At 48.4% G+C, this 15,934-nt stretch overlaps 1 protein-coding gene across 7 annotated transcripts in view; it reads right to left on the bottom strand.

The window, feature by feature from the left end:
• The window catches only part of EP300 (EP300 lysine acetyltransferase), a 69,576-nt gene extending 65,916 nt beyond the window's left edge, over nucleotides 1–3,660 (bottom strand). Inside the window, exons 1-2 of one of the 7 annotated variants that reach the window (XM_075429529.1) lie at nucleotides 3,568–3,660; nucleotides 1,692–1,885 (exon numbers count right to left, since the gene is read on the bottom strand). In XM_075429529.1, the coding sequence (XP_075285644.1) occupies nucleotides 1,692–1,785 (94 nt within the window). In that variant the 5' untranslated portion in view covers nucleotides 1,786–1,885; nucleotides 3,568–3,660. Of the gene's footprint in view, nucleotides 1–1,691; nucleotides 3,347–3,567 lie in introns of those variants that run through there. The other 6 variants (XM_075429525.1, XM_075429528.1, XM_075429530.1 and 3 more) reach the window with 6 other exon arrangements.
• Nucleotides 3,661–15,934: the final 12,274 nt, after the last annotated feature.

Here is a 15,934-nt window from a genome sequence, read left to right as displayed (position 1 = left end):
CGTGCACTGATCTGAATCAAAATACGCCTTTAACTTTCACATTTTTCAAGTATCAGGACTTCTCACAAAATACACTTTCATTTCACCTCTCTAAACAGAGCAAGATAACCACAGTCAAGACAAGTTAAAAATGGCTGCTACTGAATAAACTACTGGTTTCCAAGTCCAGCACAAAAAACTCAACAACTAGCTCTAGCTAAAGAGCAGCTTCTCCATCGCTCTTCTACTCTCTTACTACAGACCTGTTGATATTACAAGCAGTCATGTCCTCCAGTTACAACATAATATCGCCTATATCTAATATGCTCTAGAAGTTACACACAAACTTTTCAAAACTAAGGCATCATTCACCAGGAATAGAGAAGTCAAAAATCAAAATTCTGAAGATGATTCCAAGCAGAATCACGTCCACTGCTCAACCAAAACCCGGCTAGTAAAACCTTCTCTTTACTGTCAAATGTGGAGCTTTCTTTAAAAAGAAGCAACCAACTCTTCCTTTTTCTTGCCAGCTGTAACTGCACTGAACAAGGCCACCGGTGGCATCAGAAATGCCACCACTCACCAGACTCTGGCAGGAGAAGGCCTCCTCCATATCCCATAGGCTAAGAAGATCTAAAGCAAGTTCAAAGAAACTCCTGTGGGACAGGTTACCAAGTGCTCTCATAGCAAAATGACACCAAATATTTATCTGCTTCACAAGAAGCATTAAAAAGCTGAACAGCCCTTTGTTACTCCCTCCCCCTCTCCCAGTACAACCAGTTTATATTTGCTGGGGATTAGGACACCTAAAATTTGCAGTCTATAGCCTGCCTTCACAGCATCACCAAAGACCTTTGCAGAACTGCAGAGAAGCCCCTTTATCTTCACGGCCCTTAAGTCTACAGGGGAATTTCAGACATTTTGGTCTCGCTGCAAAGAAATGGGAGATGCAAGATGAACTGCACTCCACATTGATTCTTAATGCAAATAAGGTGAAATAACATTTCATTTCTAAGAAGAGTCTCGATAAACCTTACGCCCCAAGCTTGGGACCTGGATTCTGGTTTTGGCTGGTTTTTTTTTCCTAAAGGCGCTGGTCTATTTGAATCACAAAAGCAGTTTTTAGGTATCCTTCTGCAAGGAAGAGTAAGAAGGATTGTAAAAAGTAAATCAAATAAGCAGACTGCACGTAAGAAGAAGAAAAAAAAAAACCAGCAGATACAAAAATCTCGTTGCTAAATGAGCCTTAAAAAAAACCTGTATACGCAAAATAAAATAAGAAACAAGACGTATTTGTGTGCGTGAACATACACACATAATTCAACAATAAAGTGTACAAAAGCATCATCTTTAGCACTATTTTGTATTTCTGCAACTGACATTAAAGCTACATGCTCAGCAAGGAGCTCAGTAATAACTACTATTGTGGAAGGCACGAAAATGACAAACTGTTAAGTCTTATCCGCAGCTGATCAAAAGCACAATAAACTGCACAGCTTTGCTTTCAATCACTTCCAAAAAACCAGAAGGGCAGAAACATCCGAACACCCTCCCCGTGCCATTAACGCCAACCGGTTCAAACGGAGCGAAAACGGGAGAGAGAGACAGACAGAAAGGACGAAGGCAGGCAGGAGCCAAAAGCAGCGAGCGGGAGGGAGAGATTTAGGCAGAAGAGGGGAGAAAAGCGGAGTACCCGGGCCCCCAGGACTGACCTGTGCCGTCGCTGGCGGACACGGAGAGCGCCGGTGAGGAGAGTTTAGGCCGCTTGGCTGAAGGCGGGCCCGGCTCCACCACATTCTCGGCCATTTTTAATTCTTTTTTAGACAATCACTCCAAGCGTAGAGACGGTGGTGGCGGGGGGGGGTGAACCCCAATACCTTCCCCTTCTTCTCAGGCGCCGAGTCAGCTGAAGAACAACAATAAGGCCGAGAAGGAGCGATGAGGATCTGGCGGAGGAGGGGGGCCAAGTTCCCCTTTTTCTGCCCCTCGGGCTCCGGGAGGGCGGCAGCAGAGAAGCGGGGAGAAGGTGGGAGCTGGGGCGAGGTGGGGGGGGAAGAGGCCTCTTCCCCCGGGCGAAAGGGCTGGGCGAAGATGGGAAGAGCAGGTAAAGCCCCCGCAGAAAAAAAAAAAAAAAAGAAAAAAAAAAAAAAAAAAGGAGGCTGGGGCGGTTTTGGTTTTTTTAGCAAAATTAATCCCGGCTGTTGTGCTGCTGGTGCTTCCTCGCCGCCGCCACCACCACCATCTTCATCCTTCGGGGGGTCTCGTCCTCCTGCTGCCTCCTCACCGCCGCCATCAGCCTCTTCCTCCTCGGCACCGTCCTCCTCCTCCTCATCGCCACAAGGAGGCGGGCGAAGGAGGGGAGAGGAGGAGGAAAAAAGAAAAAAAGCTCACCGTCCTCTAGCAGCGGCTCCTTCCCCCTCCGACACCACCCTGCGAAAAAACACCCACCGCCAGCTAAAGGGCTGGGGGGGAGGCGGCGGTGAGAGGGGCACGGCGTGCGCGGGGTCCCCAGCTCCACTCACTTCTTCCTCGCCTGTCGCTAATGGCTGCAGAAAGGGGAGCCTTAAGGATGAGGAGGGTGAGGATAAGTCCCAGGAGTCTCCGCTTCACATCTTGTTGTGCAGGGAAGGAGGAGGGGTTGTTGTCCTGATGGAGGCAGCACCGTCAGCGGGATGGAAAGGTGGGGGGCGGGTTTCAACACCCTCTTTGCCCCCCCTTCTTCTCTTCTTTCCCCTTCCTCTTTCTCTCGCTCTCAGTAGCGGGCTGCCCCCCCCTCCGGCGCGGGCAGAGGGGCCGATCCCACAGCAGCGGCAGGAGGAGGAGGAGGAGGAGGAAGGAGCCGGCCCTCCTCCCCCCCCCCGCCTACCTTCCCCCCTCCCGGGCGGCCGAGGATGGTCGCGGGCGCCGGGCGCGGAGGGGGCTGCCTGTCTCCGCTCCCACGGGCAACGCGGGGCGCGGAAAGCGAGGGAGAAAAACCTCGGCCGCGGCTCGGGCGCGGCGGGGACTCCCCCTTCGCCTCCGCGAGGGTGGGGAAGGAAGCGAAGAGGTTGGTAGTCGGCAGGGGGAGGCCGCTCAGCGACCCCCCCGGAGGAGCGGGGGGGGGGGGGCAGTTTAAAACGAAAATAATAAAATAGAAGAAAAATGACGGCGGGGAGGGGGGGGGGGGACTCGCCCCGGGGTGGGTTAAATGGCCGGGAGGGGGAGGGAGGGGTGGGGCGGGACGGCGCCGGCAGCGCGGGGGCCGAGCGCAGGCTCCCTACTGCCCCTGCCTGGCGCCCGGCGGCGGCCCGGCCCGGCCGCTCCTGGGGCGTGTGTGGCGGAGCGGGGAGAAGCGAGGGCGGAGAAGAGAAGGAAGCGGGAGAAAGGAGAAGAGAGAAAAAAGGAGGGGGGGGGGGGGGGGGAACGGGCAGGCTAGCGCGCGGGGGGGGGGGGGGGGGGGGGGTCGCGATGGGGGGGGGGCGTCTCGGCTCCTCGCTTCTCTCCCCGTCCCCTGGCCGGGCCCCTGGGTCTCTCTGCGCTGCCCTCCCCCTGGCTCGCCCCGTCCGGCTCGGCCTCTCGCTCTCGCTCCCTCCTCCCTCAGTCGCTCACACACAAACAAAATGGCGGCTGTTGTTTCTTCACTCTCCCGAGTCCTCGGAGGGAAGCGAGCGGCGGCGGCGGCGGCCGCCGGAAATGAGCCAACAGAGAAAAGGGAGCGGGGCCAGTCCTGGGGGCGGGGCCCGGCGGCGCTGGCGCACACAATGGAACGCGGGGGGCTGGCGTGCCGCGAAGGGGGCGGGGTTTGGGGGGGTGGAACCGTCCAGCCGCCGTCACAAGATCGCTTCTGTCCAATCAGCGCCAGCCTCACAAGGCACTTCCGCAAACTCCCGTGGCTCCGCCCCTTAAAGGCGAAGGGGTTTTTTATTTAAAAAAAAAAAAAAAAAAAAATGCTCCTTCTTCCTCCTCCCCTCTTGCTCTTTTCCGTCGGCCGAAAAGCGCACGGCGGCGGGCCCGGGGCAAGGGAGGGAGCCGGCCGCTCCGTCCCGCCGTCCCTGCCCGGTACCCGCGGCCCGGCCCGGCGGGCTGAGGGGCCGGAGCCGGTCCCTCCCGGGTGTCGGCGGCCGGTCTGTTCCCCGCGGTGCCGGCGGGCGAGGCGCTCCTCCCGCCGGTCCCGGGCCTTGCTGCGCCACAGACATGGCAGCCCGGGGCGGCGCGGCCCCCGGGCGGGGATATGGCCCCCCTCACTCCCACCCGACCGGGGAGGAGCGGGGACGGGGAGCGGCACCCGCGGCCGCTGGCAGCCGGGCACTGGCCGCAGGGCCCCGCCGAGGCCCGGCGGGCGGTGAACGTGCGACAGCAAGAGTCGCGCTTCGCGTAGGGCTTAGCTGGGGGGTGGCAGAGCTGCCGCAGGTTTCCAACGACTTTACAACAAATAAACAAAGTAAAAAACCCCTCGCTTTCTGCCACAGAGTAAATAAACCCACAAAACGCGCGCTGTGTGCCAACGGCAGCCCGAGAATGTGCCTGCTCCGCCGAGGCACCAGCTGGCTCCCAGGCTGCGGGCATGGACCAGTGAGGAATCTCGTGGAGTTGTCCTCCACGAGCCATTCCAGAGCTGGACGAGGACTGCTGACCCGCCAAGCGCTGTCCCAAAGCCATTTCAGAGCTGGACGAGGACTGCTGACCTGCCAAGCGCTGTCTCAAATGCCCAAGAGTTCGTCAGTGAGGAAACACCCCATCCCGGCTTCTCCCTTTGGTGCGTTTCGGCTCTTTCGGACCGTGCGCCATTACGGGATAGGAGTGGAAGGGAAATGCGGGCCTGCATATGTTTTTAATGGAAAAACAGCAGTTCCGTTTGGTCCCAGCGGGATGTTTGTGAGGATTTCTCTCGCCACCCAGCTTCGGGGCTGAGCTCTCCGCAACCCTGTGTCTGAGAACCAAAGCAGGTATTTGGGCAGAGTCTAGCCTAAACACCAGAATAAATACCAAGGCGATGAGAGAAGGCATGAGCGGACATTCACAGCCCTGTAACAGTTATCCACCAGCTCCCTCATACTCCCACACTTCAGCTTCCCTTGTTTGGGCTTTATTTCTAGCAAGATTGCTGTTGTCTCCTCCAGCTCCAAAGGGAAAATGCAAACAGTGTTACACTCAAACCGCTCCAAAAGTGCTTAAAGATTATGCATGTATTAGCCTTCTGAAGAAGTCTAGGAGCCATAGGCAGTGCGCAAATCTGTATGTTCTAAAAGAGAGGTGGAGGGGAGCCTTGCAAGGACAAAGAAGTGATAGGAAAATAGTCTGGAGAGCAGAAAGTCTCAGAACTAAAGCTGTCGGGGTTAATAGCGTCAAACCTAACAGCTTCACTTTAGAAACTACATTACAATTCTCACAGTTTTTTTACCTCTTATTGCTACTGAATTCCCCGAAATATTCCAGTTACAGTCTTGTACTACCTCAATTTATTTATTTTGTCACTGTTCCCTTTGCTTGTGCTTTTTTTAAAACAGCTGAGACTAATTTTGTTTTTTTTTTAAGGCATCCTTAGAATTAAAAGTTGACTGAAATAAGTCTATATAAGTTTTTCAGACTCTCTTGAGACCCTTAATCCATAGTTCAATAACGAATTAGTGCCAGCTTTATAAAGACACCAAGGTGCACATAAACACCTAAATGCTTTTAAAAGTCAGGCCATTACTAAACAACAAGTTTGGAGCAAAGCAGATGTTTCAAATAAGACTCTTGTGACACTAGTTCCTATCTAGAGACTTGATCCTACCAACGGTTGCATGTGTGCTTAGTTTTATATAGCACATAGTTCTACTGAAATCACACTGTACTAGTCACCATAGTAAAAGTAAGCACGTGTGTGCTTGCTGGAGCATAGCCTGAGAGATAGAAGTTAAAAGAACTGGGTAGTTATTTGCTACTCCAGAGAGTGTCGGGGATTGGTTAGTTTTGTTAAGTACCAGAAAAATCTGACAAATAAAATAAAGTCCTTTTTTTTGGTGCAGCTTCCCCTCTGCTCTGGCTATCTGTTTATCTGCCCTTCAGATGAGTTCAGGGAAGCATACCTGAACTGTGGGAAATATACACTCTTTGGTAAATGCTACCAAACCAGCATATATCTTCTGGATAGGAATTACAGGTAGAAGTAACTAACCGATATATTCATAAAACCATACCTCTCCCTTACAAGCTTCATAACCAGTAGAATATCTTAGTTCTTCACATATTAGAAATGATAGAAATATAAATGCAAGCTGAAGTATATGTAAAATAAATAGAAAATAATGCTACTTGTGTTTTTTTTCTGAAAAAGAAGGTAATCTAAAACAAGGAAGAAGAAGAAAAAGGAAAACCCAGGAAAACAGAGTTAAGATAAACCAAATACACATATAAATAGACATATAAATAAACACACACCCCCTTCAGCATCTGTTAATTTTTCTGAAACCACTGCAGTTTTCTTTAATGAACCTTAGTACATACACACAACCAACTGTTCCTAAATGCTATCTGCCAAAACAGTAACATACAAAATTACTAGAAAGCAATAATAGAACACAACACATAGTATAAAACAAATACATAAAACTACACAAAAAACACAAGAAAGAGTTATACCATTAAAAGTAAAACAAACCTATTCACCCAACAACTGCTCTTCCTTGCCTCAGTTTCCCCATTCATACAGCCAGGATAGTAGTATTTATCCCTTGAAAGTAATACCTGGAAGAATTAATTAGCTCATTATTACCAGTAATTACAGCAGCCATTACATACTTTGAGATAACTGGATGAAAGCACCAGAAGTCTGATTAAAATGAGAATCCACTCAGGAAAGCAATAAGAAGAGGAATGCAGGGCCTTGAACTTTTATGATGGCATCTAGTTTGGCCTTATCTGGTAGTTACCAAGATTTGTAAGTGTGCCCAGCTGCTTTGAGGGCTAGGAGGAACAAGGTAGGATCCCCTTGTACTGCAGGGGTCAATGTGACGCCCAGAGCTCAGCATCCCAGCGTCAGCGAGAGGCGCAGGCAGAGGTAAAATCATCTCCCTCAGCTCGGAGGGAGCTGGGGCTGTGGCCTTCCCCTTCCAGCTGCTGGACACAGAAGCAGCGTGTGATCTCAAAGTCACCCGGCCAACCTCCTCCCCTCCCTGAAGCCATTTAGGAAATCGCTTATACTAAATAAAACTTCCCCGCTCCCCTTCGGCAGGATTTGCTCTGCAGCCGTGCGGGTGTCCCCAAAAGAGGGGGGCCCATGGGACGGGGGGCAGGAACCCCAGATGGAGCACTCCTATCTTCTCAGCCCGCTTTCTACCTGCAGTTTCTAGCTGTGTTAGCTTTTTTCCTGAGCTTTCCAGGGCCGCTGCACATATCTGGCAGGTAATTTCTCCTGTTCCCTAGCTACCTCCTGCCACCACCTCCTGCTCACAGAGCACCACTCCCGGGTAGCGAAGGAGGAATGACCCCCTTCTTACCGGCGGGGAGATCTGCGTGCAGAGGGTCCTTCCAGGCACAGGTCAGAGGGGCGAGAAAAGGATTTAAGGCTGCAATTTTTTCAAGTAATATCAAGGCACAGCTATATTTCCAGAAAGCAAGGGCCAGCTGTGCCGGAGCGGAGAACATCGCTCAGCGCGGCGTCAACATTAAAACCCAGCAGCATTTTGATACGAGACGAATGTTATTAAAACCATAAGAACCAACCATCCAATAGCTGGTTCTTGCATCTAGCGTATGTATAAAAGAAAGGGCTGGCGTTCTGACAGCAAGCAAAATGCTTTCAGTCCTCGGCTCCAGAAACGCAGGCTTCCTCAGTCGCACAGTTTTCAATAGCTGCAAACACAGAGTTATGTTGCTAAATGTTAAGGGCCGAGCTGTTTACCAGAAGAATGTTTCCTCCCTGGAACACATGGTTTTGCTTAAAAGAAGTTGTCCAAAAAGCCCACTTTATTTCGTTAGCGAATGCAACATTATAGTCCTAACAAACACGCCATGCAGCCTCCCCTTGCGAGGGTGAAATACAAAAAGAGGACAAAAACTGACCTCTCAGTTTAGCAGAGGGGCAGAGGTACGCGCTGCCCAGGAAATACTGCAGCTTTGAGGTCTGGTGATGCAGGGCCAGATCTAGTGCTCTGAAATGTATGTACCTTTATACATTGTCTTCAGATTCCAGTTCTCACTGAAAGCACAGATGTGGCATAGGAGCGAGAGGCTTGCGTGCTCCCCCGGCTTTACCAAGGGCTGGCCAAATCGCTGCCTTTCACTTTCCAGGCTCAGCTTTCCCCTCTGTAACTGGGAGGTAATGCTACTCCCCCCTTACAGAAAGCACATCCGAATCATGAAATGAAAAGGTACTACTCTTGTACATCTTCTAAATGAAATTACACTGAAATTAATGCATTTACATCAGCAGTTGATTTGTCTCAGAGTATTACGGGGATGTAAGCAAGAGGTTCTAGAGTGAAAGGATAGTATTTTTAATTAAGAGCCCTTGAGCTTGCCAAGTGCTTTGAGCTTGTGGAGAGTGAAATGGCGGCAAATTTCTGAACAACCCTGTCAGCTCAGCACTATGTTTACAATGACCTGCTAGAAGTGATCACTGTACGACGGAGCTCAAGTTAACATGGGAAATCTGTGCTGAAAGAATTACAGATATTGTAATGACCCGGAGGAAGCACTCTGTTCACATTCCTCTTACTTCTTTTGACTCTGGTATCCAATGGGAAAGTTCTTGATAAGCTTTATTGCACTGCAGAAGGTATAAACAATGTGCTCTGGAGCCTGCTGAGCTTAAACCCAAAACTTATCTTCTCATTTGTTTCCTGAATTGTCCCACAGATACAAATCCACTGTCCACACATATGCTTATACAGAACAGAATGCATTTATTTCAGTTACACCTTCCCTTCCTTTGCCCTTTTTTTTCATGCAGTGTTCTTTAATTCTTCGTTTTTTACTTCTTACAACATTCTTCTATATGCTGAACTGCAATGTGTTGTTTGATGTCTGCAATCAAAATGCAAAGAGGGGAAAAGTAACAATTATTTCTGATTTATTAGTTTTTGTGCTTCAAGATATAAAGTGAAGATATAAAGTGATTCCTTCCATAGGGTCAGGCAGGAATTTACTCTGCGGCAGAGAAATGTAATGAATCAAGAGGTTTTCAGAACAGAGGGTATTGGCCTTCTGACGGAGCTAATGGGACCCTGTTGTTCACAAGATAATACACTTAGTTAATCAACACAATCTGAGCTGTTTTTACAGTCGCCATGGAAGAAAAATTTTCCACAGGAAATATAGGTCTGGTTGGGTTTTTTCTTTTTCTGCTTTTCTCTAGAAAGGTCTTATACTTTCTTGGCTTTTTGGCATGCTAGAAAAGGCAATGCCTTCAGGAGTGCCTTCCTTCTACATGCAGACAAAAGTCAATAATTAACCACAAACACCAAAACCGATTGATTCTAACACTACGATTCTGTGTAAAACAATAGGGTTAATCCTCAGTTCCTTGCCTTCCTAGTTTAAATGGTCTTATCACTCCTTTTCCCAGAGGTTCCTTCACGAACCCTCACATTTCAACGTCCATGACATTCTTTTCTTTCGGTCTCAAGAGTGGGATGCTGATATCAGGCAGCCCTGGACTTTCTGTTCGCTTCCTCCAACCGCGCCGTACATGAGACACGTGAGCCTCGGAGAACAGAGCATCAGACCCTGATGGTGCTGTGCTGTTAAGAGCCACCAAGAGAGCAACAAGAAGGCAGGAGCTGTAGCGGTCCCCGGCAGCATGCTTCTCCTCCTGGTGCTCTCATGTTGCCTGAAGCCCTGGAAAGATCATTTCTGCAGAGCAAGGCTGGTTTATGATCTGCTTTGCCATATTCACTCCAACCTCTTTCGCCATCTCTGACGCCTTCCCTTTGATCTCAGAATGGGCGTGGGAGAGGGATACCTCAGCGTGCAGTGGATTAAATACACGGAGGTGGACACAAACAGCCCATCGGTGGGATGTCAGGGGAGGGCTGCTTGCCAGGTCCAGCACAGGCACCACAATAAGGGTGCAGCCACCTGGGGGTAAAGCTGAAAACTTTTGAGAGGGCTGAACCGGCCATTAAAAAACTTCCATACACCGGTCGACCCTGGTGAGAAGTGAAGGTCGTGGCTGGCACTGTGTTTTGGCAGCAAGGACTTGCTTATCTTCCGTTAGAGCTGAAGAAACATTTAGGTAACTTTTAGAGGAACATAGAGAGCTTTTCTAGTTATCAGAACAGTAACAATTTCAAGGTCAATGTTATTCCTCTTTTGTCAGTATTTATATGACTGCAAATTTGTTGCTATTTAAGAACTGGCTTCAAGAAAGCCAAAGACGAAGTGTGAGATGCACAATCAACATGACAAAATGACAGAAAGTTTGGTTCTTTCACCTTTGTATATGTGATGAGTAAATGGTTTTGTTTGGGCCTCGTACGAAGGGGCTTGGCCATGGCCATTCTGTGTGGTGCTGCAGGGCCAACCACCAAGGAGAAGTTTCTTGGGTCGACCAGGGCACTGAGCTCCCCTGGACAGGAAAAAATCTATTGTCTCAGCAGGAGAAAAAAGGGTTGTAACATCAACCCCACAACAAATCCTTGCAACACCAACAAGCCCCGGCTTCTACTGCTGCTGCCCCATGCTGTAAGCATCAGCCCCATGTTTGGGAACGGACAGAGCGGACTCTGCCTGGCCACGCTGGTCATGCTCCTGGCACGCCTGCTGCCTGCCTCCCCAGGGAGGTCTTGGTTGTGGTGTCCCAAACAGCTGCTCCGGCAAAAAGGACAGTGCTGGTGGGCATGTGGAGATGCAAAACTCAAAACACCAGAGTAAGCAGCACAATGAAAAGTCTGGCAGCTTGGATGTGACGGTTGTCTTGGCAGCTACGCAGGGTTTTTCTGTCGTTTGCTCTGCTACATGTAGGCATCTGAATTCTTACTAAAAAGAAACAGAGGTGCCCGAGGCCTCTTGTGATTTTGCAGTTTGCTGGTTCATGTGTCTTCCTATCTATGGCACTGCCACAGATATATAAATACATATATGTGTATTTCTATACTTCAGGGGTGTAGAAATTAAATGTGTTTTGGTTAGAACATTCAAACCACCCCAGCATATTTAGCTCTTGCAAGAAAAACCTTTAAAAATTGTTTGCACCAAGGTGAGCACCTCTCTATTCACAGAGGAGTGCACCAGCTGCCAGAAGGTGAGACACACGTGGAAGATCCCCTGTTCCCGTGCGAAGGAGCCGAGCCAGAGGCTAACAACGGTGTCCTGACAGTGCAATACAAAGGGCAAGCGCATGACTATCCTGCTTCAGTGCAAAACAGGCCCGTGGATTCCTCCGTCCCTCCTGGGTATTTCAATTAAAAGCTGGGGAGGAAGTCCAAGAAAATGCCTAAAATGGCTTGAGTCCTTCCTCATGATCTGGAAATGGAAGTCAGCGGTGACTAACTCCAGCCCAGCCACCAAACCCCTCCCTCCCCGACTCTGCATCGCTCCGTTCGTTCCCAGCTCCTCTCCTGCGTTTGCAAACAGTCGGCAGTGGAAACAGTGAAGCAGCCTGGCTTCGAATGCCGGGAACGCACGAGCGGTATGCGACTGCAGCAGTGGCCGTCATCCACCCATCCCAGTGTCTAACTGAGGAAGAAGTGATTAAAATCTGATGGGGACAAGTCTTGATTATAAGCAGAAGAATGATTTTAAAAGAGGCTGCCGCCAAGCCTGGAAACAAAGCCCAATTAAATCCTGCCATTGACTTACATTGGCTTCAAACCAGGCCTCTAATAGCTTCTCCAGTAAAAAAAAAAAAAAAAGCTTGTTTATCATTTTTTAAGCCAGTTCAGGCAATGTCTTCCCACCTCCTCACAAAGCTAACAGATAGCAATATCCGTAAAGAACAAGATTAACTACCTGAGCAGTCAGGAAAGCCACCTCCTATACTCACTTGCGGTGTGATGGTCTCTGTGGTAGGTGCTTTTTTTGCTGCTGATTCAGTTTTCATTATACAGTTGACCTGGATTTGAAAGCATCCACCCTGAAATAAGAGTCACACGGATGTTGGGAGTAGTGGGAGGATGTGATCTGATGGTGGGTGACTCCACGGGCACCAGACCGGTTCCTTCTCTCTCCATGCGCTCCCATCCTGTGCCAAGCATGAAGTTTCAGCCCTTCTGCTCAAAATTTCTAACCATCTGGGTGCAAACACCCGATGGAGAGCCTTTTTGTGGGATTTCAGCTGCCGCTTTCCTTCCACCACCCATCCATCTCACATGAAAGTCCATCGAGGCTTGCTTTTTGTGTAGTACCCACCCCATGGAGGGCATGATCTCTCCTGATATCCATGAACTACAACAATGCGAAAAACAAAGAACAGAGTGGGATGCTTATGATCCCAGTAATGCGTTCTTCAAAATTTTACACTTTAAAATCTCACCTTCTCTTTCAGTTTACTTTGGTTGCATCTCTTTCCCCAAGGATTTCAGGGGTCAGAGCTCTGCGTGCTTGCAAGTGCAGGCTAAGGGAGGATAAATCATCCAGTGTAGGGTCCGGGACACCATGTCCTCTCCTCCTTGGTGGTGCGATGTGGCAAAAGATGTCCTCAAAATGCTTGACTGCTTCTGAGGTGAAGCCCTCCACGCCCCTCAACAGTGCAACAGGGTGTCTTGGGGAGGTGCTGGAAACTGAATGTGCCTGGAGAAGACTTTATTCACAGAGTGTAGGAGGTGTTGGCCAGAGAGTTTCAGAGCTGCACTGCCTGCACATGCCTTACCCAAATTTACTGCTGCGTTCGGGTTTGTGACCTCAGTGACTATTCAGTAGGGTAAACCTACCTTGCATATTCCCTGTAGAGGTGATTAAAAAGGATGAGCAGATGAAGGCACACCTGAGAAAGGATATTGCTAAACTAATTCATTATTTTTACTAAGCTAATTAAAGGCAGACCAATGAAGTGACCACACCGAGATCATGATTAAGATGAAATCAATGAAGTTACAGATTCAAATGATCGGTCATCAGATTATATATCCGTCTATCAAAGTGATTTGTGAAGTTGCCACTGAAGGAATTACTTAGATTTAATCTCGTCTAGGGAAATTTCAAGGAGAAGGCAGAGTCTTTTCAGGCTAAAACCCCAGCGAGCTGTCCAGTGGATGCAGTGACCCCGCTGGTGAAGAACATAGGTCTTCAAAGGATGTAAGGATATATATCCTCCCTCCGAAGGACATATCTCCCCCACTTCGAAGGGGGATATCCAGTCATCTTTATTTTTTTTTTGCCAAGCAGTGTGACCCAGGTCATGCAGTTATCTAGTCTTAGCTCTGTTTGGGGAAGGAATGTGACAAGTATCTCCGCAGGAACTTTCCTTTAACACATCTTCTTTAAACGTTAAGCTTATTTTCAAACATATTAACATTTATTGTCTGTATATTCCCCTTTTCACAAATGGCCCAGTTTTCCTCCATTGCTAAGGCAGAAGCGGGGGTTAAGCGTAAGCCCAGCTACTTCCGAATAATCTTGTTTTCAGCTCTGAAGACTGCCACCCTAATTCATTTACAACTTAATTTTAGTTGTCCTCCAAGGGTATTTTTCTCACCAACGCACCTATTCAGCCATTCATACCAGAAAATCAGAAAAACAAGAAGTCAGGGAATCGGTTCATTAAAACAAATGTAAAAATAAACAATGTAATTTCATCTGCATTGTTTCTTGGGGGTTTTAATTCATATCTGTATTTCTTCATTATGCTGAGTACAGCACTGCAGGCTTCCTCCGGGCACACAGCCTGGAGTCTGAGGTCCCGGAGCAGGCTGCAGCCTGCCCAGCCTAGTGAGAGCCTTCACTCGAGTCCAGTTCATCTTCCTCTGCATGGGTTGTCCAGCGCAAGGCAGAGAGGTGGTGTTGGTGTTTCTGTTTTGGGGAACAGATGATATAAAAAAACCACATTTCCCACTTCGTTATCACTTGTAAGGTGTAACTTCTACTTAAATCAGCCTGGGGTTCAAGCAATAGGGCTGGCAGGCCAGTTGGGTACCCTGGTGTTTTGGATGGTATCAGTCATCCAGGTCCCTCACAAGTTGTAGTGGAAAGTCCCGTCAGCAAGTGACCTTTAATTTTACCTGATCATACCTTCATTGGTAACGTAAAATACAGCCATGTACGGGAGGAAGCCTTGCCGGTAAGGCAGATGCCAGTCTTGCAGCGGAGGCGAAGGGAGTATAACGTGCTGTCAGCAGCCATCAGCCTTCAGAAAAATACCTGGTATCCTGCACAGCACGCTTTCTCCTGAGTGCATTTTCCTCGTGCCAGTTCCTCCTCCAGTGTTGTCAGCAGTTCTTACAATACTGTGAACTCTTTAACGACAGAGAATTGGGGAACTAACTTGGAGTAAATTTTTCACTTACTCTCATGGCTTCTGACCTAAAAGTCCAAAATGCTGTTATATTAATTAGAACCTGACCATTAAAGTTTTCTCAGGATCGACTCTAATTTGGGCCGATTTTCATCCCACAACCTCCAGTCCAAGCAAGGGTCAAAACGTATTTGAATTCCCAATTCATGGAGGCTCCAGGCTTGCTGGTAACGCAGTGAAGGCTTTTCACATTTCTTTGTCACCGACGTGAATTGTAGTGTGCCTGGGGCGAAATGGGCTCCTTAAAAATAAAAAATGAAAATGTAAAAGAAAAGATGCTCTGGTTCCCCTTTTGCAGAGCCAGCACAAATCAGGAGGTGAGTTCTGCACTGTGCTTTGGTAGAAAGCAATTTCCTGATTTAAGGTGATATGTAGCGAAGGATTTTGACTGATCTCATCTATATGTATATTCAGTCTTTCCAAGATGCTATTAGTAAGCATACCCGAAATTTGAATGTCTTATTTTATTTTATAAAGCCCTTTTTATATTATTTTTGGAGAGAGTTATCTGTGTTACCTGCAGCCTGACACAGCTTGGGGTCATCTGCAGGTTCGGCAAATCTAATCTTTCTGCTTTCAGGCAGATAATTTATATGAAAGCCTTCTACGGGCCTGTACCCGGGATAGATCCTGCCTCGCCCTCACTTCACACAGCCTTTCAATTTGAAAATGAATCACTGCTAAGGACGAGAATAGCACAGAGTTTTGCCACCCGTCCTCTACTGGTTTCATCCGGCAAGTTTCCCTGCCTGGTTTAGGAAAGCATCGCGTGAGACTATGCCAAAGCCCGGCTGGAGCCAAGCTGCGGCACATCTGGAGCTTCTCCTTTCACCCCAGAGCCAGCTGCTCGTCTGCTTTAGGAGGAAAGCAGGTTGGTTTGGTATGGTTTGTTCTTGACAAATCCAAGCTGACTGCTTTTCATCTCGTTGCCACCTCCTGGATGTTTACAAATAAATTGATTGTTTGTTCTAGAGAACCAAAGTTAAGCTGACCGATCTGTGATTCCCTTGGCTCCTCTCGTCTTCCCTTTCCCGTTGATCGGAACTCCTCTGCCCTTTTTTAATCTTGGGGGGCCCTGATGTGTCCGTCACAAATTCCCCAAAGTAACCACCTACTGTTCTGAGGTAATGTCTGTCAGTGCTGGGTGAAATTCCTCCTGCACATAGAGACTGAAAGCATATATGTCATCCAGGTACTCTCTAACCACTTCTTTCTTCGAGGCTTGCATCTCGCACCCTTTGTTAGCTGCCCATTCAGCAGCAAGATTTTCAGTGGAGAACAATAATAAAAAAAGTATTAGGCACTTTGACTTTATTGGCGTTCTCTATCAATGGTATTTGCTATTTATTGAGTAGCAAAGCAACACTTTTCCTTACTCATCTTCTTATTACAGTGTGAGATGAAGATCTCTGTGAACTGTGCCCCATGCTGGAGTAAGGGGTGTCCATTCCTCTTTTTTTTTTGTTGGTTCGTGACAGGTGTGCTGGTTTTGGCTGGGGCAGAGTTAATTTTCTTCCTAGCAGCTAGTAGGAGGCTATGCTT

This window comes from Opisthocomus hoazin, chromosome 8, assembly GCF_030867145.1.
Source record: "Opisthocomus hoazin isolate bOpiHoa1 chromosome 8, bOpiHoa1.hap1, whole genome shotgun sequence".
Taxonomy (NCBI): Eukaryota; Metazoa; Chordata; class Aves; order Opisthocomiformes; family Opisthocomidae; genus Opisthocomus; species Opisthocomus hoazin.
Note: the sequence above shows the minus strand (reverse complement) of the source record. Positions and strands in the feature narration are given on the sequence as shown.